The sequence below is a fragment of the Guillardia theta genome (genome assembly GCF_000315625.1).
Source record: "Guillardia theta CCMP2712 unplaced genomic scaffold GUITHscaffold_60, whole genome shotgun sequence".
In the NCBI taxonomy this organism is placed as follows: Eukaryota; class Cryptophyceae; order Pyrenomonadales; family Geminigeraceae; genus Guillardia; species Guillardia theta.
The window spans coordinates 108,883-133,504 of NW_005434614.1; the positions used below are offsets into that span (position 1 = coordinate 108,883).

Consider the following 24,622-nt stretch of genomic DNA (forward strand, 5'->3'; position numbering starts at 1 on the left):
ATGGCGCGGCAGACTATGACCGGTACTTTTGACTTCAAAAGGTATGATGGGGTCATTCTATCCCGTCCTGGTACAAGGGGATCACTGACCCTCAGATTCGAAACGTTTCGATTTTGACTCTTGCCCTAACTTAAAATGGACATTTTTCCTTAATGACAAGCCTGGGGGCGGGCCGCCACCGAGTCCGGGAGTCCGACGACTCGACTCGACTCGCTGAGTCGGTCTCGGACAACGCCGCGCCGCCACCGTACCGCCCGGCCCAGCGGGCGCCGGGCCCGCAGTGACTTAGGTGGCTAACTCACCGTGCGGTTTATCAGACCGTACCGTGATTGTCCTCGTACTGCTTTTTAACTTAACTTTGAGTAAAGTCCTACCGTACGGTAAGTCTTTCAGTAAAGAAGTCCTGGCACCGCGCCGGCCAGAGTCGAGTCCGGGAACGGGCCGCGGCCCGGCATCATGCCGGCGATGAGCCGCCCGCAACCGTGACGCAGCCTCGCCTCCGCCAGCCGCTTTATCAACTCGAGCTTTTGAACTCGGGATCCTACCGAGAGGTAGATTTTATTGTGACTAACATACGATATTCTTACTGATAGCAATGGTACTCTCACGTTTATATGGGGTGGAAAATTCCACTCACCGTGGCACTCTATATATTTTATTTCAACTTACCGTCATTTTAGCTAAGATCGTAGCATCACCAAGAGGTCTGGTGGAGGTAGAAGTGCATTGACTGCGCTCGCTTGATCTTGTACAGTCGATGCATCTGCACGTACTGGCGGTAGAGCAAGGCGTCCTGCACCTGGATCTCCCCGATGATCGACACGTCCTCCTCGCTGCAGTAGGAGACGTAGAGCTTCAAGTCGCGATACCCGTGCTCTACCTCCTCCTCCCTGAACCGATTCTTCACCCTCCTCACCCGCACGCCAAACCTTCCCTCCTGCTCCATGAACCAGCGTGCTACCTGGACAATCTGGCTGGTCCCATGGCAGACAACGGAGAGGCGGACGGGGTCGAGGATGTTGGCAGTGAGCGGCCACCTTGACTTGCGGTTCGGAGGAGCGTACTCGCGGAGCTTCTCTGCCATGCGGGAGCAGGTCTTGGGACGGGCCAGGTGGATTTGAACTTCACCTGCCCCCTCCTCGAAGTCGCAATTCAGGATCACCCGCGAGCCTCGCAGGGTGGCGGAGGAGGAGATCGAGAAGGGGGAGGAGCAGTGCAAGGAAAGAACGTCGATGACGGCTCGATGGAAGGAGAGGTTGAGCAGCTGGGCTCGAGCTCGGAGCTGGGTAATGAAGACGCCTTCGTCGAGGCAGTGCAGGTTGCCGCTTCTTCTCATTCTCTGGAAGAGAAACTGTGCGTTCACCCGCTCCCCATCGTCGATGCGGATGGCTCGGACCTGTAGAAGTGTGAAGAAAGGACGAGGGAGGGAGGGAGGGAGGGAGGGAGGGAGGGAGGGAGGGAGGGAGGGAAGAGGAAGATCGGAGCGAGGCAGGAAGGGATCAGAGGGAGAGATAGGAGGGAGGGAAGGGAGGGAGGGAAGAGGAAGGAAGGAGAGGGGGTGAGTGAAGGAGGTGAGGGGCATTCAGGAGGGCTCACGTCATCGTCATCTTGTCTCAACAGCCCCATGTCTTTCTGAGCATGAGACTCGAAGGAGCAGTATCGGTACCAGGCTCTGTCGCTGGTCGGACAGTCTACAGGTCAGTGGCAGAAGAATAGCTTCATCGTACTTGCCTATCCCTTGCAACGTCGCTCCGCAGCTCGCCGTCGTCCTCGCTCGCATACGGCTGCTGCCCTCCTATCTCATCATCCTGTTGCTGACCGTGGTGCATGTCTTGCAGGCCCAGCAGCACCTGCATACTCTCCTCCTCGTAGAGCTGCTTGCATCGCTCCTCGCAGTCATGCGCCGACTCGTCCATGAGCTCCATGGCGAGGGATCGCAGGCGATCGAACAGATTGGGATCCTCCCGCCACACGTTGAGAATCGCCACCTTCCTCTTGAAGTACGCATGCCGCTGATACCGCTCGTCCGTCGCCTTCGCCTCTGCTGCAGATACCACCGTTGACCACTTGCGGGTCGCTGCATGAGGGGACACGCGGCGCAAAAGGCCTTTTTTGCTCCAGCCTGAAGGGAAGGAGCTGGAGGGAGACGCCTGAAGCAGAGCCCTGCAGATCCCCAGCAGCCAGTGGCAGAACTTCTCGTACTGCTCTCGAGCCTCGTCCCTCCTCTCTTGCACCTTGCGCGACGTCGTCAGGCCGAGGCAGAAGCTACTGAGGAAGTAGTCGTCCACATCATCCTGGAACAGAGCCAGTCGACCCGCCGCCTCCAGCGACTCCTTGGGGATGATGACGACCGACTGCCGGTCGACCCAGGGGAGGAGCCTCTCGTTGGTGAGGTAGAACCCATCCTTCCTCTCGATGCTCAGCCTCTTCCTCAGATCGCTGACGCTTTGCTCCAGCAGCTTCTCCTCCGGCGCCGCCATCCACACCCGCACTATCCTCCAACATTTGAGGAGGAGCAGGCAGAGGGCCAGCACCGGGATGACGATGGAGACCAAGAGAACAGACAGACGGATGCAGCCCCCGTTCACCATCACCATCTCCGGAGGGCAGTGGTTGCATTCCTGGAGTTGAGACCTGCCCTGTCCGTCGGTGAGCAGGGGAGAGGGGCAGGGCAACGGCATCGAGCTCCCTGCGGGGCAGAAGCAGTTCTTGGGGCAAGGGAAGGCGGGGTTCGTTCCTCCTTCACAGAAGAAGCCAGGGCTACACTGCTCGCACTTGCCCAGGGTCACGTCTGCCGCCTGCCCAGCAGGGCAGATAGCGGGGATCCAGGCCTTCCAGCGGTCGGGGTTGGCGAGGACCCAGGAGCAAGCGACGTTCCACATCGCCTCGTATACAGAGAGGCCGGAGCCTCTCGTCTTTCCGCTCGCGTCCATGAGGTCATTCATCTCCTGATCGAAGAAATTCATCCTGGTAGCCAGGAAGCTAACGTGCCTGTCCACAGTCTGCAGCTTCTTCCAGCAGTAGCTCCTGGGGTTCACGTGGGCCAACCCAGTCTTGTAGATCCTCATGTTGTGCTCCAGCTGGTTGGTGTCGGGCAGCCGCAGCATGACTGGCACCTTGCTCCCGAGGCCCCGCAGGTTGTCGTCGGGCGTGTACCATCCGAAGAAGTAGTTCCCTCCCCTGACGACCTCATAGTACTTCTGGTCGAACTCCGGGCTGCCGTCCCGCATCTTGACGATGGCGATGGAGAAGTTGAGGAAGAAGGCGAGCTGCATGTGCACGTGCACCTCGTACTGGGTCACCATGGGGATGCACCTCGAAACGTTTCCCAGCAACCTGCATGCCGGCGACAGCCACACCTTGTCATCCACACAGTCCACCTGCGTGTTGCCAGTCTGAGTGATATAGTTGGCGGTGTCTCGGAAGTTGTTGTACGTCCCCGTGTCCTGGTCGCTGCACCGCTCGATGTAGTCGACGGGAACCTTGTCCAGCAGCTGCTCAAGACTGTCGAAGTACCCCGAGGGATCATAGTACTTGGCGTTGTAGTAGCGGTAATAGTCCAGGGCAAGGTCCTTGGCCGCTCCCTGGTCTACAGTGCTCTTCCACACGAAGATCTGGTTGACGGTCTCGTAGTTGAGCACAGACACGAGGGTCGGCTGGACTTGAGCAGGGAGGTCGTACACCCTCCTCATCCCTAGACTCCAAGTCTCAATGGTGCAGTGGATCAAAGGGTTGTCGATGTCCCCGCCCTTGCATGCTGCATCGTCAGGGTCGCGGCATCCGGACGCGTAGTTGATGGGCTGACCCGAGTTGATGCCTGCTCCATCCCACAGGTCCACCGCATACCCCATCACCTCTGCCAGCATGATATAAGCGATCTCTGACAAGATGCGTGCGGAAGCCCACGAAGCATAGGGGAGGCTGATGTTGACGAGCCTGCCATCAGGGTAGTGGAGGAACCTCATGGATGAGTTGTAAGACCCGAACGATGAAAGCTGTGGCGAATCGCGTGCGAGGCAGCGTTTGGGGTGTGGGACCTTGGTGAACATGTTGGCACACCATACCGATGTGACGCAACATATCGCAAGGAGGATGCACCCAAGAGACCTCATGATGCAAGTTTCTCCTTCTCACATGTAGAAGACAAGTCCTCACCCGTTCTGTGCGCTCCCGAGCTCCTCGTTCCCCTCCAAAAGCTTATTCCCCAAGTTTCCACCAGCCTAGCACATCCAATCGGACCGTGGCATGACTCCCGACGTGGCAACATCAGAGTCTTCTCGGGCATTGGAGCATCCGTCGGTCGGCAACAGTAGGAACTTCTTCTGCATCAATCTGTCACTCCACCTCCTCCTGCTCGAGTCTGCTCCTCCCCTGCCATATCCAGCTTCCTTCCATCCCCAAGCAAGCAGTTTTCGTCCTTGATATTTTCCGCACTGACCACTACCCCTCCCTACCCCTCCACTACCCCTCCCTTCGCCTAAAGTTTCGACCGGCAGAGTAAAGAAGCTCAACTTTGAGTAAAGAAGTTGCGACTCTATCTTTTACTCAAAGTTTTAAGTTAAAAATCAGTACGAGGACAATCACTGAAAAGAAACCCTAGCAACCAGCTAGCAACAGGCTCGGCGCTATCTGACTGGCCGGGCTGGCACTGATGCCATCCGCGTCACGTTTACCCCCCCGGGCCCCGGCGGTCACGCCCGGCCGGCCGGACCGGCCAGGCGGCGGCCGCGCCGCGCCGCCGCCGCGCGGCACCCGCCGGGCTGCCCGGGTCACCCTGACCGGTCACGGTGCCAGTGATCATCGGACAGTGTACGGTCCGCCGCCGCCGCCGGGGCCCGGGCGCAAGGCTCCGGGCCCGGGCCGGCCGCTGCCGGCCAGTCGGACTCCCGTCCGATCTTCGAGTGACTGCCACCGGGCCTCAGCCGCGCCGAGTCAAGTTCCAAATCAAAATTACTCAAAGTTAATTCCATAACTTTAACCGGCGCAATGCCGGGGCAACCGCCGGCGCCGGCAAAGTGTTTTGAATAATTCTACCTAGTCTCTTAATTATGGTCAGTGTGAGGGGTCATGTATAGATAATCCTTGGGTATTGAAGGGGTGGTGGGTACCCTATCAATTTTAATCGTTCCATTAGATGAATTTATCCGGCAAAATCACCCCTTAATATTCCTGGCTATTCTCCGAAAAGATTGGGGTGGGTACATGTTCAATCAGGGGCGCCGGCCTTTTTGAGAAACACTACTATAATCAGCAATATTACTGGGGGGGACCCCACCCTCCTCCGGGATACCCTGACAAGCCGCCAGCCGCATCGCATCCTTCCTGGCATGTCATCGTCGAGCCATGTTTGCTTGTTTGGAACAGAATGCAAGATACCTCCGGCAGAATTAGGAGATAGTACTCTCATCCAGTGCACGGCTTGCTCGAAATACTTTCATCACCTTTGCGCTAACCAAATCAATGGTTATGAAGATTGGAGTTGGTGTGGATGCGAACTGCCACTCGCGTCTGGAAGAGAGAAGGAGCTTGAAGAAAGACACAATGCAGATGCTGGTGCTGTTCCAGCAGTTCCTATCGGAGAGAGTCCAGCACTCTCCGATGCTGGGAGTGATAGATCTGATTCTGCAAGTTTGAACGATGCCCCTGCAAGCAGTCAAAATTGGAGGAAGGTAACTGCGGATGTAAAGAACAGGATTTTATCCCAAGGTTCCAAGACCAGGTTGGTGATAACGACAAGCTATTTCCTGGTATTTTGAAATGGTTCATTCAATGGGGATCAGTCTCACATATGCACAGGTACGAATCAGTATCATAGATTTCTGATGTCTTTCCACCGAACTATGTCGGTACCAGCACAAGGCGACGGTGAAGAGTCGGAGGCAGCCAGGAGCTCAACGGATTTGTTATCGTGCCGGAGGAGAGTGTGTATAGAAATGGAAAGGCTGGGGATCAAAGCTGATGAGATAGGAACACATTCTGTAAGGAAGGTGAATAAGCCAAGTTTGTGGTGAATAGTGACTCGAGCTTACTTCCGGTATAGGGCGCTGCCACCTTCTGTGCAAGTGGAAGTACCCTGCTCACCTGTAGTGGCACTTACAAGAAGAGCTGGGTGGGCAAATGGAGGGGTTTATGATCGATACTTCAAGTTCGAGGCAGCAGGTAGAATTTTGCTAAGTTAGTGACATTTGAAATGAGTTATATGCTCGCAGGGGATGCTTTTGTTGGAAGGACAGCGGCAGGATTGCGCATCGATTCTGAAGAATTTGCTATCCTTCCACCTCACTTTGGTCCTCAGCAAGACAGTTATGTCAGCGACGCAGTTCAATCGTGCTTCCCACACATCAGGCAGGAATTTCGAGGTGTAGCAGAACATGCTCTCGCGAGCTTGGTTTATCATTGGGACTATTTGAAGACTCGATTAGACGAGCATCACCTGATGTGGAGCTGTGCATTGGTTCGAACAGAAGGGATGCTGGATGAATTGAAGCGTCGAGTGAAGTGTGGGTTGCCTGGTGACCCGGGCATCGAAATGAGAAGTACTGGTTGCCCCCCTCATGTCATGCAGAACTTGCATTACAAGATGATTGCACAGGAGGTCAGACGACTCAAGGAGGAAATAAGCAAAATGAAGAAACGCCTCAGGAAGATTGACGGAAATGTTCGTGCTACCAAACGTCGCCGTCAAACTCACAGCGATATAGAAGAGGAAAGTGAGTTGCAAGGAATTGACAGTGGCGACAGTGACAGTGGCAGTGACAGTGGCAGTGGCAGTGGCAGTGGCAGTGGCAGTGGCAGTGGCAGTGAGCGAGCTGCCGCGATGATGGGAGACGATGTTCGCCATCGCCAGATAATGAAGGCCTTCGATAGGATGGATAAAAAGATCGACAACATGATGGGGCGGGGTATGACAAATAATTTTACAAGATCTCCTGAGCATCAACAGGCAAATGAAGATACGATGACGGGGCAGGATGGCTCCGCAAGTGAGGATGAACATTCTGCACATGACATGGGAATTTCAACTTGGAAAGATGCAAACGTGTCACCGGGTTTCAACGTCACCAAACATTTTGGAACGTGGGAGAACGCATGGATTGCATGGCATTTTGGTGACACTGTGAAGAAACATCCTGCTTTGAAGGAATTGAGCAGAGCGCATATGGAAACCAAAGAAGAAGGAAGGAGATTTAGCGACTTGACCGTTCTTGTCGAAATTTTTGAAAGGTTCGTGAGGAGGGAAATCATGGAATCAGAGAACAGTGATGCAGAACTTGAACGGTGGAGAAGTTTTGTAGCAAGGCCAACACTGGCTGAAGCTCAACATTGGTTCAAAACATATGACAAAGGCTTTTTCAAATTGGTGAGTTCTAAGTCGAAGGCACGTACGAGGAGACAAGGACAATTGAAATGGACAACTTATGTTAGAAAAATGCGACAATGGAAGAAAAGTGATCTCAATGCATTTTTAAATCGTTGATCATCCATGTAATAAAGAAAAAGATTCATAGCACTGCAATATAATCTTGTTGAAAGAAGATGAGAGTTGAAGGATGCAGCAAGACTCTCAAACGAAATTGTTCTAAGTGTTTTTCACTCTGAGGCGGACTTGTGAGGTTGAAAGGTCATCGAACCCCCCTTCGCCCCCGGGGGTGGTCCAATTATGTGGTGAACAATAAAAATGACAGAAAACCTTCAGAGTTTAAAGAAAGTATATAGTGTGCCGGCCAAAGTCTTGGAAAGCTAAGTTTTAAAGTAATGGGTGTGGTCACCCAACTTCCGCGTTCACAACAATACCGAACGAACAATGCTTGCAAGAGATCTTCATTCTCTCTTCCAAATTTTAAACATTTGCTGAAAATCTTGAAATTTCAATACAATCATTTACAAATAAAAAAAAGTTGAGTTGAATTAACCGGTGCTGTTGAGATGTAGGTGCTGGGATATGATGGGGTGGGTGATGAATCGTTCCTCCTAACGAAAAGTAAAAAAAACGCTGCACGCGCGGACAGTGTGAGGGAGCATGCGGAGGGAAGCAGGACAGAGGGGTGGGAACATGGCGTCAGGGAACATGGCGGGAGGGAACATGGTGGGAGGGAACATGGCGGGAGGGAACGAGGGAAGGTGAAGGAGAGATGGTGAAGGAGAGTAGACTAGGAGAGGGAGATGAGCAGAAGCTAGCAGGGAGTTGTAAAGCCTGTGAGGACGACGAGATCGAGCTATGCGAGCCTGTCGGGAAATCTATAAACCGAGAGAACAGCGTCGTTCAGTGTGTGAGTGTGCAGAGGCAGCTTGTCAGGAAATGATTAGCACGATCAGAAGATGGGATTGGAAGGAATGTCAGACTGCTAGGGTTACCCTTTGGAAGGGATGGTAGGGAGTAGGGAAGAGAAAGAGATACGATTTGGATAGTGAAGGGCAGAGCGCTTTTGCAGCGATCATGGAAAGATATAAATGAGAGGGAGCATGATGAGTTGTCAGGAATGCGATTTTGTCCAGAGGAGAACATCGCAGCACTCTGTTCAAGGGGGGGGGGTTCAAGTAGAGATGACACTTTGGAAGCGTCGATACTTGACGCGTCCGGCAAGTAGCAGTAGAGCACTTAGAGAGCAATGCATCGATGCCTGTTGTGTTGAAGTGGGAAGGTTCTGTTGTCGATGTCTTGGTAGGAGCTGCACTGTCAACAACTGGAGTGCGGGAGCAGCAGGAATGGAGTTATCCTGCGGCGAAGAGAATCAGTCGTTGCAGTGAAGAATGAGTCAGTTCTCTCACCTGATGTCCCTGGGCTGAACCAGCTCACTCACACTATAGCACGTTTGATCGTTGGTGACGGGGATGCTGATGTTTGTTTGTGGTGCAGAAGTATGTCCAAGAAGGTTGCAACAGCGGGAAACAAGTTCCGTACTTCTCTCGGTCTCCCGGTGTGTAGTCGCGATGCTGCATGCGGAGTGTGTGACGAGCATGGCAGACCTCCGCGGTCATGAACTGCGCTGACAACACCGGAGCGAAGAACTTGTACATCATCGCCGTCAAGGGAGTGAAGGGACGCCTGAACAAGCTCCCTGCCGCCACCGTTGGATCTATGTGCATGTGCTCGGTCAAGAAGGGAAAGCCCGAGTTGAGGAAGAAGGTGATGCCCGGGATTGTTGTCAGGCAAAGGAAGACGATCCGCCGTAGGGACGGCATGGTCCTCTACTTCGAGGACAACGCTGGGGTGATTGTGAACCCCAAGGGCGAGATGAAGGGATCAGCCGTCACTGGCCCTGTCGCTAAGGAATGCGCTGACTTGTGGCCTCGTATCGCCTCCGCCGCCGGCACCATCGTTTGAGTTGTTTATTCGTCACGCACTTAGATAAATTGAAAAGACAGAAACGCTCCGTCCTCGGCTTCATCCCTGTTCTCTCTCTCTCTCTTTCTCTCTCTCTCTTCCTCTCCCTCTCCCTCTCCCTCTCGTTGTACTTCATCCTCCTGTTCTGCCGGAGGATGAAACCTTAAGAAGGATCTCTTCACGAAACATGCAGCGCTTGCTCGCCGTGAACGGCACCTGTGACAACATGAGCGGCAAGGGTGCATGGCATGCGATTGCTCACGGATGAGAGCGAGAGCTTCTCTTTCTTCCTGCTCCCATGCTTCCTGTGCTGCATGTGAGAAGAACAGGCGACACGACAAGCTGCCAGACCCTCCGCTGGATCTCCTGCAGGGAAGGAGCGACCACGTCGACACGGTTGAACCACGCGGCCCCAGAGGTCTAAGGACGTCACAAACAGCGAGCACAGCGAGTAAAGTCACCTGCTTCCTCCTGCTCTGCCTGGGGTTCCGCGCCTTCTCTTCCTCCGCCTGGATGCTGGCGAAGCTGATGACTTCGGGGCCGGCTTGAGGAGGAGAAGGCGAGTGAGAGGCATAACTCCAGGACTTGGCCGAGTCCTTGGAGGAGGAGCCGGACGACACGTCCTACAGGAGGTCAGCCAAGTCACCCGAAGCACGTCGTGTCACCTTCTTCTTCCCTTTGGGTGTCTTGGCCACGGCGAAGTCAGCGAGGGAGAAGCCGCTGGCAGAAGAAGACTTGGCCCACGACTTGGAAGCAGACAAGGACTGGGAAGGGGAGGCAGACGGGAGCGACGATGCTCCTCGCCCCTCTCCCTGCGGGCTCCATCCACATCCTGCTGGACTCTTGCTGGAGTCAGCTGGGCCCCAGAAGAGCTCATCGTCAGCCTCGTCCGTCTTCTTCCTCTCATCTCGGATCGGCTTCGCTGCGGAGATGCTGGGGAACGCTTCCTCCATCCCGCACACCTGCTCACGGGCCTGCTCTGGCTTCGGGGGAGTCACCTTAGCCCATCCCCCTCCTCCTGACTTGCCGCTAGCCCGCGACCTGCTGCTGTCCTGCCGCTTCTCTTGCTCAGAAAGATCCCTGAGGGCCTGCTTGCTGTCTGACTTGCTCTTCTCCTTCTCAAACAAATCCCGCAGCGACTGCGGTTCGAAACCCTCCGTCACCTTCCAAGCCTTCTTGCTTTCTCCTCCCTTGTCTTGGCTGGCGCTGACAATGGGGACTGGGACTGCAGCTTCCTTGGTCTGCTTCTTGCTCTGCTTGCTCTTCTTGCCGCTCCCCTTCTCACTCCTCAAGGCTCCGAAGAAGTCCAGATCATCTCTCTTGGTATACCCGTAGGCTTCGACTGTCTCCCCTTCTGTCGACTTCACTACAGTCTCCTCCTTCTCCTCTCCCTCCTCCTTCTCCACTTGTTGCCCAGGCTCCATCCCCATTGACCCGTAAGAGTCGTCGACCTGATCGGCCCCGGCGAGCTGGTCCTCGAGCACCAGCTTGTCCATCTCGTCGTCGCCTTCCTTCAAAAGGGAGTGGGGGCTCTTGGAGGGCGTCAAGTTGCTCTGCATCTGCTCGAACATCATGTCTGGATCCTCTCCCATCGACCTCAGCCTGCTCAAGATCTCCTCTTTGGTGGACAACTTCGCGCTCTGGTCTTCGTTGAGCACCTTCCCAGCTGACTGGGCGACCTCCAGCTGCCAGATCTGCTGAAGCTTCTTCCTCAGCTTGCGCACAGACTGGCTGTGAGAACGCGAGGGATCCTGTTCGTTAGCCGCGTCATCGAGCTCCAGGTGGAACTGCTCGTCATCCAAAAGTTCCTCGTACGGGTCGTCGCCTTGAGCGTAGAGGCTCTCCTCCTCCTCCTCCCCCTCGGCGACCTCCTTGCCCTCCCCGTCGCTGTCCTGGCAGTCACGAGGGACGCGAGGTGGAGCCTTAGAGTCGCTGCTCATCCTCCTCTGCAGGTCGGCCAGGGTTCTCTCCGAGAGCTCTCGCCACACTCCTGTTGCCAGCACAGTGTCGAGGTTGCGGAAGAGAAACTCAATAGTGTACTTGCGCAGAGCAGGCACAGGAAACGACTCAGTGAAGGATGCACAGGAAGCAACGTTGCGCAGGTCCACCATGGACTCAGCTGCCCTCTCGCAGAGGTACTGAAGCGATGGGACGCCGCCCTCGCTTGAGGAGCGAGTTGGAGGTACCGTGGAGGGCAGGGAAGTCCCGAGGACGGCAAGGGCATGGTGAGCACCAGCGGCGACATCCGTCGCCCTCCTGATGCCGTCGACAGACTTGACGAGATAGCGGTTGGTAAGGGCGTCGCTCTCATCGAGAACGACTCCCTTCCTGCACGAGCGCTTCCATGAGTCAGTAGGAGAGCCGGTGCCAGAGTCCGGGGAGCCGGAAGGAGAGCAGGATTCCTCCAGCGAGGAGCGAGCCAACGTGGGGGAAGCGAAGAACCCTCCAGACTTGGGCGAGGAGCTGTAGGCAAGGGTCATGGATCCGTCGGGGGTAGAAGGGCAAGCGATGCGAGCGGAGCCAGGGCTGCTGCTGTCCAGCAAACCAGGAGATGTCGACAGGATGTTCACTCCTCCTGCGATACCACCACCACAACCTCCTGAACCTCCTCCTCCTCCTCCTCCTCCTCCTCCTCCTCCTCCCGCAGAAGATCCAGACGAGCCTGCGGCATCATTCGGGAAGATCTCAAGGACCTGTCCAGTGACGCTGACGGCGAGAACTCTCCCTCTCTTCGGAGGCGCCGAGATGCGCTTGAAGGTCATCTTCCTGGTGCACTTGGGGACGAGGGCCCTGGAACCGAAGGCAACGCCTCCTCCTGCGCATGGCTGATGCTCCACCACCAGCAGCACGCCGTTGGCAAGCGCCCAGAGGCGATCAGCCTGTGCCTGGAGGAAGGAGATGCTCGTTCCCCATTGCAGGTGCGCAAGGTACTTGGGGATGACGACCCGTGCGAGGCCTGCGCGACCCTCACCCATGATGAACAGAGAACCGACGCCGCTGCCCTCAGCCTTGCAAGCGACGGCGGTGTAGGCCTCGGTGGCAGAGCAGGCGCAGACCTCTTTGTCGGCGAGACTCTCCACCTTCTTGGGCAGCCACACGGCGACATCGAGGAGTGTATGTCCGAGCTGACCCTGCAAGTTCGACCCGCAAGTCCACAGGCTCCCGTTGTCCTGCACGAGGACGGTATGATTCGCTGCTGCTGCTGCTGCTACGATGCACTGTTTGCGCAGCTCAGTCAACCTCTTTGGAGCAAGGGATACTTCCTCCTCGCTGACTCCAGCAGCCTGCTGACCGATACCCAGCTGCCCGAACTTGTTGGAGCCCCACGCGAAGACAGCGCCTCTGTCTGCGATGGCAATGGTGTGGTTGTCTGAGACCGCCACCATTGAGACTCTCACTTTCTCCAGGGACGTGATGCGTTGGAACAGAGCGAGAGACTTCTCCTCCCCATGTCCCAGTCGTCCTCCCGTGCCGAAGCCAGTGGTCCATACCTCGCCATGGCAGCCCACCACCACAGAGTGCAACTTGGACGTGCTGACGGATCGGATGCCCATTGGAAGTTCTTCTACCTTGGACGCCTTTTTCTTCGAGAGGCAGGCTGCAGTTTGACCCAGCTGGTAGTTGTTTCCTGCTCCCCACGCGAAGCACTGACCCATGTTGCAGTCGCTGGAGCTGCTGATGTACTCCATGAGCATCCGGTGAGACAGCAAATCCAACGGCGTCATCCCGTTCTTGTCCCGCACCTCGATGCTAGCCCCGCATCTGAGCAGCTCGCAAGCCACTCGGATGTCCTGGCAAGGAGGCTGCAAGGAGTAGTGCAGTGCTGTTTTGGACTCCCAATCCTTCCCGTCCACGTTGGCACCAGCTTCGAGCAGGAGGGAAACCATATCGATCCTCTTGTGTTTCACTGCTGAGTGGAGCACCGTGATGCCTTCTACCTGAGAGTTGAGCAGCAGAGACAGTCGTTTCTCTGCATTCGAGTTCTTTCCGTCGGAGCTTGCCTTCCCGCTCTTCTGCTGCTGGAGGAAGGAAGAAAGGGAGGAACAGCTGCCCGCCTTGGTCAGTTTGAAGAGTTGAGCTTGTGCAGCAGACGCCATGCCGGTGACGAGACGTTAAGTTGAGATAATTTATGTGTGGGTTGAGTTTTGAGTGTCTAACAGTTTAAGATCCGGTTGAGAGTTGTTCGGCAAACAGAGAAGAGACGAATTCAGACAGGAGTAATGAGAGGCCCAACAGGGCCCATCTTGGATGTTTGGTAGGACGGTCAGAAGTGGAAGATGAGCGCCAAGACAGTTACTGAAACAAGGGAGCACAACAAGAGCTAGAACTTCTCTGGCCTCTCAACAACGATGACATGCAACAAGTTACCATCCTTCAAGTCGCAAGATACAGCACTGCTGGTTGAGACAAGCTGCACGAAACCAACCAGACTACCCTCACTAATCAAGAAAGTGTCAGATCATTGAAAGGCCTGAATACCACCACAGCCCTCTCATCCACTCCTCTTCTCTGAATTTGCTACTCTATCCATTTCTAACTACGAAGCATCTTCGATTCTCATCAAAATCCCTTTGATCTTTTGCCAGGCAAGTCAACTTCATGTGGTTCGACGATCTTCTCTTTCTCCAAGGGCACTGCTGCAGCTACCTTGATTCTCTTTCCTTCCTCTTTACTCTTCTTCACACCCTTCTCTTTGCAACCTCTCCCTGACCTCTGCCTTGATTGCTTCCCCTATTTCATCTTTGCTACATCTCGCTTCCCCTTTCCTAACCTCCTGCCAACTCCTCCATGCTCTAATGATCTTCGGATTCTATCTCCTTGACTCACCTTTCCTCTCCTACCCTCCGCTTGCCTGTTATTCACTCTCTTCGTCTCTTCTTCCCTCATCTTGCATCATCTTGCCTCTCCTTCCTCCATCTTCCTCCATCTCCCTCTCTTCTCCTCTCTGCTCCCTTCCTTGTCCTCTCTCCTCTCCTCTCCGCTTCCCTCCTCTTTCCGTACTGTCCGCATCATCCTTCAGCCCCTTGTCACGATACCCCCACCCCCCCAAATTGACAAAAATTTATCCACCCACCCCTTCATTTTCAAAAATATATATCACCCCTACCGTAGTGGGTGTCATATTTGGGGGGGTATATTACCTACCCCACCCCCTATGACATGGAACAACACACCCGATAATTCTACACCTGCTTGGGTCCTCGGGATGTTGCAAGGGAATTTAGCGAAAAACAGAGATTAAGAAGGTTTAATAATATTAATGTGAGATTAAAAGAAGACTAACAGAAGATTAAGAGAAGATTAAGATCCCGAGGCGGAGCGGAATTGAACACCCCTACCCCTGTTTCTCCATGATTGGTCTCATGACCCCACCCTCCGAATCTCTTCATTTTCTGTATGAATCACCCCAGTTCACCTCTACCCCCACCCCTCACATTCAACCAGGGGATTGCATGCGACGAAGATGCAGAGGGAGCGGAAGGGCAGGGAAGGGGGAGGGGAGGGGGCGATGTGGGAAGAGGAGGCTCATGGCGGATATGGATGATATCCAGTCAAGATGACAAGGTCTTGCACAGAGAGAGAAGAAGAATTGTGAGAGCAGGAGGAGCACCATAGACAAGGGGCAAGGACAGAGCTGACGGTGAAAGGCGAAAGGGCGGAAGTTGAGGACCCAAGACAGAGAATATGAAGCAAAGGAGAAGATCCAGGCTAGAATCAATACTTGTCATGGTAGCAGGATAAAAGACTGACCTGGAGGAGGAAGGGGAGGAAACATTGGGGTGCGGGATGTGCGGGGAAAGGGGCAGCCATCAAAGTTCTTTCAGATTATTTTCTGAACTCTGTTCAACCTTCGTCTCCTTAGAAGAAGTCATGACATTCTTTCAGGCGTCCATGCCTCGATCGAGATCAAGATCTCCCCGTCGCTCCCGCTCTCGCGATGACAGGCATCGCGGAGGCGACAGGAACAGGAGCCCGCCGTACAACGATCGTAGACACGACAATCGCAGGGTGTCATTGTTGGTGCGAAATTTAGGTTGGACAGCTGTGATATGGAGAGTGCGATGTAAGAAGGAGATGCAGGTGATGGGATCTCAGCCGAAGAGGTTAAGAGTGTCTTCGAGAGGTTCGGTAAGGTCCGAGATGTCTACATCCCCACAGACTACCACACCAAGTGAGCAGCCTATCTCCCTCCTCCCTTTACCTCTTACGTCTTTATGCGCAGGAGGCCGAAGCCTTTCGCTTTCATCGAGTTCTTGAATGGAGACGATGCGAGAGATGCCAAGGACGAGCTCGACAACCGAGAGATCTGCGGCAGGAAGGTGAGCAACCCTCCTCTGCTCGGCCGCCGGTGACGCCCGGTAGGTCTCTGTGCTCTATGCTCAACGCGGTCGCACTACTCCCGACCAGATGAGAGCACGCGATTCCTCCGATCGCTCGCCTGGCAGGAGCAGGCGCTCGCGATCCCGCGACAGGCCTCGTGAGCGCAGGAGCTACTCGAGGAGCCCCAGGCGCTCGAGGTCGCCGAGGAGGTCGAGCAGACGAGCTCTGCCTAGTCTCTTCTCCTCACTCTGCCCTGCAGGACTAGAGACAGGTCGCCCCCCGAAAGAAGCTCGCGGGACAGGTGAGCAGACGCTGCCGCTCGCTTGCCCGCTGACTGTGCGGGAGGTCCCCGAGGCACTAGACGTGGCTCGTGAAGAAGGAACTTGGAGATTGGAAGGAGGACGTGTCGGCAGAGATGTAGGCGATGAAAGGAGGATGACGATCATGGCAGAGGTGAATCAGTCTGCAAAGATCAGCCGAGAAGTCGCCATGCAGCTCCCGATGGAATGAGCAGCAAACAGCTCAATGGAGTTTGTCACTGTTACAAGACGATTTTCAATCCTCGGTAACGCTGGCTGCTAGTGTGTCTCAAGATATCAAGTGTGCGCTACTCCATTTCTTCCTCGGCCTCCTCCGATGACTCGCTGTCTGACCTGCTCACGCCTGTCACCTCCTCGAATCCTCCCTCCTCCCTCCTCACTCTACCCTTTCCTCTCTTCTTGATGCCTCCGACGCGCCATCTTCTTTCGCTCGCGCTCAACCTTGTCAGCCTGTCAACAAGCGCTGTCTCCTCGTCCTCCTTACCTTCAGCGCCTCTTGACAATCCTCTGCCAACAGCTGGACGTCACGTCTGCCTGAGTTGGAGGCAGTCTCCACCTGAGAGGGTGACTTAACGGGAGGGCGACAGGAGGCGGGACAGCGTCTCACTTGCTCTTGCCCACCGCTGCGCATCGTTACCAAGGTGTCGAGCTCCTCCAGCTTCTTGCGGAGGATCTGAGAGGAACGCTGTGAGGAACAACAAGGAGCTCGGGGACCGACGAGCCTGGTTGTGCTCTTCCGTGAAGGCCATGAAGGGGTACCTGGGGGCTGTCAGCAGCAGCAGCTAGACACACTTCCACCTGAGGAGGAAGAAGTCTCTGAGAACTTGTGAGGACACGCTGAGTTGAGGGTTCATAGAGAGGATGTATTCCTCGACCTCGCGCGAGATGTCGCCGGCAGTCACGGATCCCTTCCTCTGCACCTCCCTCTCCTCCTCCAGCTCCCCGTCCTCCTTCCCCCCTACGTGGATGAGCATGTTGAACTGAAGTTTGGAGTGCTTCTTTCGCTCACGATTGATCCTCTGCACAAGGAGATGTCATTGCTCGCACTGACCTCCTCCGGTCTCCTCACGTTCTCCTCTTCGCTCAATTGCTCCAGCTTGTTGGACAGCGCTTCTTCTCGTTCGCGCAGTCGCTGGATCTCCGCATCCATCTCCATGTCCTGCAGGAACATCTCGACGAACTCGGGAGGCTTGCCGGTAAACTCACACACGTGACTGATCAACTGCCCCCATCAGCATCAGACGTGACCATCAAGGCAGCCGTATGCTCACGTTAAAGACTTCGCCCTCTCCGCTGCAGCATGTATCAGTGGAAAATGTCAGCGAGAGCTTCCGTTACCTCGCTTGCATCAGCAGCTTTGCTAGCTCCAGCTTCTTCTCGTGCACGTGCAACGAGCTCTCTTCCTGTCAAGCGGGGTAACCAGGCCAGCAGCACAGATGGAGGTGGAGAAAGAACTTTATCTATCTCTTGCGAGGTCGCTTCTATCTCAGCAACCAGCTTCTCCTCCTCATCGTCCAACTCCGCCATCTGCCGCTCGAGCACGTACATTTCTCTCTGAGGGTTCAAACTCATCATTCAGCCTCTAGGGGACTGCAGCTGGACCTCCAACGCCTCCTTGGCTGCTGTCCTGCTTGTGACGGCATCTCGCCGATGCTTCTCGTACTCCTCATCCATCTCGCGCTTCCTCGTCGCGAGGTGCTCCGCTGCTACCTCAAGCTCGTCTTGGCAAGCTCTCAGCGTGACCTTGTTTGCCGACAGCGCTTCCCCTTGCTCGTCTATCTGCGACTCGAGCCTGAAGTTCTCCTCGATCAGCCCCGGCGACTCATCGCACTTCCTGCACAACATCGCACGTGATCGACTGCCCCGGCGCTCATGAGAGGTCAAGAGGACGCCAGCACTCACTGGATGAAGTCTGCTCGCAGCCGCTCGAACTCCTCGATGAAGTGAGCCGTGCTGTGCACGAGCCCGTGCTTCTCGTGGCTACATACGTTCCTTCATGCTCAAGTCAGCGGCAGGAGCGACGAGTCGAGCCGCACGCGCCTGTTGATGTCAAACCCACAGCGATCGCAGAAGAGGTACAGGACTTGCTTCACCTCCTCGATCTCAGCTGACATCCTGCATCAGCTCGTCACACAAAGAGGACAAGAGCACTCGCGCGCCTGCTGATCTTTGTGCTGAGGTTTCGCTCTTCCTTCTTCACGTCGGCGTGATTGTCCTCTAGCAACTCGATATGCCTGCACGCGCATCACTGACCCGTCACATGCACGCTTGCAGCTGACTTGTTCATCAATCGCATCTCAGCCTTCTCCCTCGTCGTCAACTCATCCATCACACTGAACTTCCTGCTCTTCTCAATGATGCAAAGAGCATCTGAGCAGCATCACACAATGACATGACGGTCATGAAGCATGTGTGGGAGTCAACCTGAGATTTCCTTTTGCATGTCGTCCTGCTTTCCTTCGCTTCTCCCCTGGGCCTCTGACGACGCTTTCTTCTCCTTCCGCCCATTGATGTCAGGGAGCGAAACGAAGTCCATCCTCTTTGTCTCTGCGTTCCTCCGCTGCTCCCCGGTCAGCGGCGGCGAGCATGCGCAATAACAGAGGACATACCATCTGAACGAAGAAAGACTTGCCCGAGCCGAAGTCTGTCGCGTGAAGAAACTCAAAGATCAGAGTAGACCTGAACAGCCTCATGATCCCCTCCAGCTGCGAGCAAGCGAACAAGTCAGTGAGTTGGTGAGTGACTGAGTGAGAGGGAACGGGGGAAGAGGGAGGGAGGGGATGGAGGGAGGGAGGGGAGGGAGGGGAGGGAGGGGAGGGAGGTGAGGGAGGGAAAAGGAGAGGGGGGAGGGGGAGAGAAGATTCATGCACCTGCTTCTGGCTCATTCCGATAACAACTTTGCGGCTATCAGGTGACTCATCTTGGACCTGACGGAGCCAGTCACACCATCGCATCTCCGCTGTCCTACCCTTCACCGCGATCAGCTTGTCGCCTGCTCTGATCTTCCCGCACTCGGCCGCTGGCGACCCCGGAAGCACCTTGCTCACAACAAGGACGAGACGGTATCCTGAATCAGCAGCGGTGGCAGCGATGACTTGTTTCCTGCTGGTCTGCCAGACTATGCCGAGGGACGACATGCTATAGAGTCCTTCAGCCGATGCCTCCTCTCCTAGCTGGTGAATCGCCGTGATGGCGAGGAGGCGTCTTCGCTCGCCGACGTCACTTCGATCCTCCTTGCACTGTTGCTGACCTCACAGCCCAGATGTCAACACTGATGAATGTGGCACCTTATGACCGACCCGAGACGTCATCGAATGCAGAATGTGTCTGAAGTATCATAGTATGGTCCACTCGTCTCATCACCGGACTGGCCTTCACGATTTTTTCCTTCAACTAGTTCTCAAGCACTTTTCTGCTCGTTCACTTCATTTCATTCCTCTCTCGCCAAGATCTCTCCTCCTCTCCTCCCCTTTCCTCTCGGGCCTCCTCTCCGTCCCTCCATCACTGAGGTGTCTCGCCACCATGCCTGGGCCTCAGGTACTGAGCAGCCTGGCATGACTGCCGGCACCGCAGCAACTGACCAGGTAGGACCAGTGGGAATACTCCTAGCGAGCTCACCTCAGACTATGGCGGGCAGACTCCCGCCCGACCCGGAGCCTCAGTGCCGGGCCGCCCCCCCGGGCCCGCGGCGGCGCGCGGGCCGGGCTGCCCCGCGGCGATCGGACGGTGGCCCGGCTGAGCCCCCGACTCGGCGAGACCCACCCGGGGGCGCTACTGATCGGAGCCTCCCGCAGTCCCGGGCCTTCAACCGTGCCGCAGTGCCCTACTTGACTCTGAGTAGTGTAATCACTTCTATACCTGCACACTCAACTGCGCGCACTGGCTGGGACGGCATAGACGCCATGCCGGAACGCACTCGCGATGATGCCGCGCGGCAGATCCAGCGCTTCCGTTCACGGTTTTCTTCAAGTTGCGAGTCGCCGAGCCGACAGTCGGACCCGCCAGCTGAGCGGCCACCGTGTGACGGTCGGACTCTCAGATATTAAAAAAAAACTCAAACAGTCTATCAAAACTTGACAGTCTCTATCACTATCTAGTCAAACTTGAATAAAAAGTATTTTTGTCGGTACCCCCACCCATGTCCCTAAGTCGACTACCCCTACATATCCTCACCCCCTGTAGGGTAAGAGGTACAGTGGTGTCCAGTAGGGGTGGGTAATGACATGTTGCCGGAAATCGAGCGCTTCACATGCTGGGCAGAGTCTGCCGCAAGTCTCCTCTCCTCTCCTGCTGCGGCTCCCCTTGCTCATAGTTCCTCTCCTCGGGCCTGCTGCGGCTCCCCTTGCTCATGGTTCCTCTCCTCTCCTGCTGCGGCTCCCCTTGCTCATGGTTCCTCTCCTTTCCTGCTTCTGCTTCAACCACTCTCGAGACCGTTTGACCTCTTTGCACTGATAAAACTAACTCCTCTCTCTCTCCCTCTCTTCTCCCTCCCTCTCTCCCTCACTCTTTCCTCCCTCTCTCCCTCTCTCCCTCCCCCTGCCCATTCTCTCTCTCTCAGGTTGTAATCGAGGATCTTCAACGTACCCAAGACTCTGCGGCTCCAAATGACTGACGTGAAGTCGGGATGGGTGCTCAAGTGGACGGGAAGCGTCTTTGCTTCATGGCAGAAGAGGTACATCCAGTACAAGCAAGGGAAACTCTCCATGCGGCACAGCGATCGAGAGAGGATGGCGCGAGTTTTGCAAGTCGCCTCCATCCGCATCAAACCGTCAGTACCCACAGAGATGAACATCGTGTGCCAGGACGGCAAGAACATGCTCTTTCGTTTCTCCTCCCCCGCAGAGCGCGATGACTGGTTCAAGACGATTCATGAGGAGATGAGCGGTCAGAAACCTGCCCCGTCCTCTGCTCTGCCATCGGAGCCGCCACAGGGCCCTATCCACCCCAGCCAAACCCGAGCTGTGCAGGCTCATCAGATGGCGCAGGCAGAGGTGCTCCGCCTTCAGCCCAGGGGGGTCGAGATGTCTTCCTCCCCCAAGGTCTCCAGCCGACCGGACGTTCTGAGGTTGGGAGCTCAGGAGCTAGTAGCGCCAGCTGCACCGGCTCCTTTCTCCCCCTCCAAGGCAGGGATGCCGGTAGAGCCCCCCCAGTCTCTCATTTCAAGGTCTCTCTACGACCTGAGGGCGCAGGCGTGTAAGTTGTGATGGGAGGAGCCGGCGGACCTGAGGCCTTCTGACGAGCTGGGCAGACCCGAGTGGCAAGTACGTGGGAGAGTACTTCGCGAGCGAGAGGAGCGGCTTCGGGAAGTTTGAATACAATGATGGGAACGTCTACATTGGTAGGAGGAGGAAGAGCAGTGAAAGGAGATGGTGGTTGTGGTGGTGGTGGTGATGATGATGATGAGGAGGAGGAGGGGGAGGAGAACATTGGAGAGGAAGAGGAAGATCGAGAGAAGGAGGAAATTTCTCGCTGAATTGGATTGGATGTGTCAGGTATGTGGGTGAAAGATCAGAAGCATGGTTTCGGTCGCCTGCAGTGGTCCAACGGCAACGTGTTCTCAGGGGAATGGCAAGCAGACGAGATGACCGGCTATGGTGTGTTTGCATACGCCAACAAGAACGAGTATAAGGTCTAATTCCCAACTTCTCTTCTCCTCCCCCAGTCTCCCATCAACCTTTCCCCTTCTTCCTCCTCCTTTTCCTCCGATCTCTCGTCGTTCTCTGCGTGGATGACGAGGTTGAGCAGGGAGAGTTTCACAAGAACATGAAGGCAGGCAAGGGGAAGTTTGTGTGGAAGTGAGCTTAAGTTGTAGCTGGTCGGGTGGTGACCTCCGGGCTGTGCAGCAACGGCGACTCGTACGAGGGGGAGTGGAAACAAGACATGATGGATGGGCAAGGTGAAGCTTCTACTGAAGGAAGCAGCTGACCCTCCTCCTCCTCCTCCTTCGCCGCCGCCTCCTCCTTCGCCGCCGCCGCCGCCTCCTCCTCCTCCTCCTCCTCCTCCTCCTCCTCCTCCTCCTCCTACCTTGTTTTGTCTCTCATCTCTCATCCTCGTCTTTTCATGCTCCGACGATTCTTCCCCTCGCCCCTCTCCCTCTATCTTAGGAATCATCGTCTACAACAACGGAAACGTCTACGACGGACAGAGCAAGGGCAACTTGAAGAATGGTCGAGGAAGAATGAAAGTGAGCGACTGCTGATCTCCTGTCGGACTGTGAGAGCTTGTGCTGCCAGTGGTCCACCGGGGAAACATACGAGGGAGAGTGGAAGGGAGGCCTTCTTCATGGAAAGGTTGATCCCTATACACGCATATGCTACCTCCTCTCCACCTTCTCGTTTCCCCTCTCTCCCTTCCCTTCCCCAATCGCCCTCGCTTTCATTCTCCTCCTCCGTTTCCACCCCTCCCCGCTTCCACCCCTCTTCTTCCCTTCCTCCTCATTGTCCCTTCTCCTCTTTCTCTCTCCTCCTCCGAACACCGTTTCCTCCTACCTTCTCCTCGTCTCTTGGTCCTTTCCCACCACCCCTCATGACCTCCCCTCCCTGCTCTCATCGCTCGTCTGCAGGGAACCTTCCTGTACGCCAACGGAGGAAGTTACGTCGGTCGCTTCTGCTCCCTCCAGTTGCTGCGTGCAAGTGACAGGAGAGGCAGGAGAATGGATCGACGACATGCGGAGTGGCAACGGGACTATGACGCATCCCAACGGGGTGAGCACGAGGGAGAGGGAGCAGAGGAGGGAGGGGAGGGAAGGACAACGAGAGTTGGCGGAGAAGGAAGAGGCTCACAGGATGTGAGAAGAGAAGGAAGAGGAGAGTTGAATGCAAGGAGAGGGAGAAAGAGGGAGGGAGGGAGAGGGAGAGGAGGAGGAGGAGGAGGAGGAGGAGGAGGTGGTGGTGGTGGTGGTGTTAACGGGCATTTTCCCAGGACATCTATACAGGCGCGTGGCAGATGGACATGAGAGAAGGAAGCGGAACCTGCAGACATGCCAACGGGTGACGGGGAGGAGGAGCAGCGAGAGCGAGAGGCAGGAGCGAGGAAGAGAGAGGCAGGGGGGAAGAGGGAGAGGCAAGAAGAGGGAGGAGGAGGAGGAGGAGGAGGAGGAGGAGGTGCAGGATGGGATGAGCGGAGATCGAGCAGGGACATCTTCGTCGGGACCTTTCATCAGAACCTGCGGCACGGGTACAATCTGCTCCTTTTCAACCCACAAGTGAGCTGGAGGCAGAGCTGGAGTCTACACAGCAGCGCCGCAAGCAGGAGAAAGCAAGGGAGACGAATATTCCGGTGAATGGATGCAGGATAAGAAGCATGGTACGTCTCCTCCCTCCTTCCCCTTTCCTACTCTCTGAATCCCTCCTTTCACCCCCCTCCTCTCCCCTCCCTCCCCCCTGCCCCCTCCTCTCTCCCTCCCTCCTTCTCCTTACTCTCTCACACCCTCGTGCTCCAAGGGTTCGGCAAGTACATGTGGGCAGACGGCGACGTCTACGAGGGAGAGTGGAAGGATGACATGCGCAACGGGCATGGCACGTCAGTCGCTCCCCTCCTCCCCTTCATCCCCCAGCTGACTCTGAGCTGCAGCTGCTTCTACTCAAACCGTGACGAGTACGTGGGCTCGTGGGTCAACGACCAACGACATGGGTCCTGCGACTTTCCTCGCCCCCTCGCCCCCTCCCCCCCCCTTCCTCTTGAGCTCTCTGTCTCCTCCCCCCTCCCGCCTCCTTGTTTGCATCTCTCTTCCCCCTCCCTCTCCTCCCCCCTCCCTCTCCTCCCCTGCTCCTCCCTCTCCCAACGCTCCTCATCTCTCTCCGGCCTACCTCATCCCCCCCCCCTTCTCCCCTTCCCTCTTCTCTTCTCCTGCCCCCTCATCATCATCTTCGGTCTATCTCCTTCCTCCTCCCCCCGCGCCTATATCCCTCTCTCCCTCACCCTTCTGTTCAGCTGGGGTCGACTAGCATGGGCCGACGGCAACACTTACGAAGGGTTGTGGAAGAATGACAACATCGCACCCGGGTATCTCCTCCGCTTCCCTCCTCTACGTCCTTCTTCCTCCTCCTCTTCCTTCCTCGTCTCCCCCTGTGACTCCTCCTCGCCCCAGCGCCTCCTTCTGACCCCCCTCCCTCCTGCTGATGCTCTCCTCCTCTTCTCCTGCTGCTCTCCTCCTCATCATCATCATCTCAACCTCTGGCAGGGCTCGGGGCATCTTCCCCTCCAAGTCCAGGGCAGCAGATCGTCCGGTAGCGGGGGAGAGCCTTCAAAGGCAGCAGCTCCCAGCTGCCGTCAAAACCTTCTCCAGCAGCGGCAGGGACTTTGATCCTGCCCAGGAGAAGCCCAGCAGGACCCCGAGCACGAGGAGGTTCCAGCCAGTCGATCCAACCGCTGCTTTGATCGCCGATGTGAACACGGCAAGTCCTCCTCCTCCTCCTCCTGATCGTCATCGTCATCCCCTCCTTCCTCCATCGTGACTTGTCTGCAGGCCATGGGTTCTTTCTTCGGCAACTTCAACCCGCAGCAGCAGCCCAGCAAGCCGCTTCCACCTCGGGTAAGTCTCTTGGAAGGGGAGCAGGAGAAGTTGACAAAGTGAGCAGGAGGTGTCGAGGAAACCTCTGCTCCTGTTCTGACGCCTTGTATCACTAGCCCGCCGTAGTAAGAATAAACTTGAAGA

General features: G+C 56.0%; 7 protein-coding genes across 7 annotated transcripts; 3 read left to right on the forward strand and 4 right to left on the reverse strand.

Moving 5' to 3' along the window:
- Positions 1-694: 694 nt before the first annotated feature.
- GUITHDRAFT_112545 (hypothetical protein) lies at positions 695-4,049 on the reverse strand (the record flags this gene model as incomplete). The annotated part of the gene is made up of 3 exons (XM_005828257.1): positions 695-1,396; positions 1,597-1,632; positions 1,728-4,049. 3 exons carry the CDS (start codon positions 4,047-4,049, stop codon positions 695-697), a joined length of 3,060 nt encoding a protein of 1,019 aa, XP_005828314.1.
- Positions 4,050-8,855: 4,806 nt separating this feature from the next.
- On the forward strand, positions 8,856-10,129 carry RPL23e (large subunit ribosomal protein L23e, cytoplasmic). Its single transcript, XM_005828258.1, has 6 exons — positions 8,856-8,918; positions 8,966-9,541; positions 9,588-9,630; positions 9,677-9,745; positions 9,787-9,948; positions 9,991-10,129. The coding sequence occupies exons 1-2, from the start codon at positions 8,862-8,864 to the stop codon at positions 9,323-9,325; spliced, it is 417 nt and encodes a 138-aa protein (XP_005828315.1). The 5' UTR covers positions 8,856-8,861; the 3' UTR covers positions 9,326-9,541; positions 9,588-9,630; positions 9,677-9,745; positions 9,787-9,948; positions 9,991-10,129.
- A 2,312-nt stretch (positions 10,130-12,441) lies between these two features.
- On the reverse strand, positions 12,442-12,981 carry GUITHDRAFT_74757 (hypothetical protein; the record flags this gene model as incomplete). The annotated part of the gene is made up of 1 exon (XM_005828259.1): positions 12,442-12,981. A coding segment is annotated over one exon (540 nt), but the record flags the coding sequence as incomplete, so codon positions are not given.
- A 51-nt stretch (positions 12,982-13,032) lies between these two features.
- On the reverse strand, positions 13,033-13,263 carry GUITHDRAFT_53137 (hypothetical protein; the record flags this gene model as incomplete). Its single annotated transcript, XM_005828260.1, has 1 exon — positions 13,033-13,263. A coding segment is annotated over one exon (231 nt), but the record flags the coding sequence as incomplete, so codon positions are not given.
- A 2,000-nt stretch (positions 13,264-15,263) lies between these two features.
- Positions 15,264-16,020, forward strand: GUITHDRAFT_142043 (hypothetical protein; the record flags this gene model as incomplete). Its single annotated transcript, XM_005828261.1, has 6 exons — positions 15,264-15,303; positions 15,407-15,497; positions 15,549-15,645; positions 15,689-15,803; positions 15,906-15,947; positions 15,992-16,020. The coding sequence occupies 6 exons, from the start codon at positions 15,264-15,266 to the stop codon at positions 16,018-16,020; spliced, it is 414 nt and encodes a 137-aa protein (XP_005828318.1).
- A 327-nt stretch (positions 16,021-16,347) lies between these two features.
- GUITHDRAFT_142044 (hypothetical protein) lies at positions 16,348-19,103 on the reverse strand (the record flags this gene model as incomplete). The annotated part of the gene is made up of 17 exons (XM_005828262.1): positions 16,348-16,407; positions 16,451-16,522; positions 16,574-16,651; positions 16,726-16,764; positions 16,887-16,985; positions 17,018-17,188; positions 17,238-17,259; positions 17,305-17,369; positions 17,422-17,520; positions 17,569-17,800; positions 17,869-17,958; positions 18,060-18,081; positions 18,220-18,336; positions 18,391-18,526; positions 18,576-18,671; positions 18,837-18,893; positions 18,942-19,103. The coding sequence occupies 17 exons, from the start codon at positions 19,101-19,103 to the stop codon at positions 16,348-16,350; spliced, it is 1,617 nt and encodes a 538-aa protein (XP_005828319.1).
- A 2,122-nt stretch (positions 19,104-21,225) lies between these two features.
- On the forward strand, positions 21,226-23,962 carry GUITHDRAFT_59532 (hypothetical protein; the record flags this gene model as incomplete). Its single annotated transcript, XM_005828263.1, has 8 exons — positions 21,226-21,304; positions 21,459-21,595; positions 22,611-22,670; positions 22,888-22,955; positions 23,225-23,271; positions 23,409-23,487; positions 23,539-23,598; positions 23,899-23,962. Coding segments are annotated over 8 exons (594 nt in total), but the record flags the coding sequence as incomplete, so codon positions are not given.
- Positions 23,963-24,622: the final 660 nt, after the last annotated feature.

Excerpts from the sequence above, each read along its gene's own strand:
- RPL23e (XM_005828258.1), top strand. The coding sequence starts at position 8,862 with ATGTCCAAGAAGGTTGCAACAGCGGGAAACAAGTTCCGTACTTCTCTC. Across the intron at positions 8,919-8,965 it reads GTACTTCTCTCGGTCTCCCG|ACCTCCGCGGTCATGAACTG; the intron begins GTGTGTAGTCGC and ends CGAGCATGGCAG.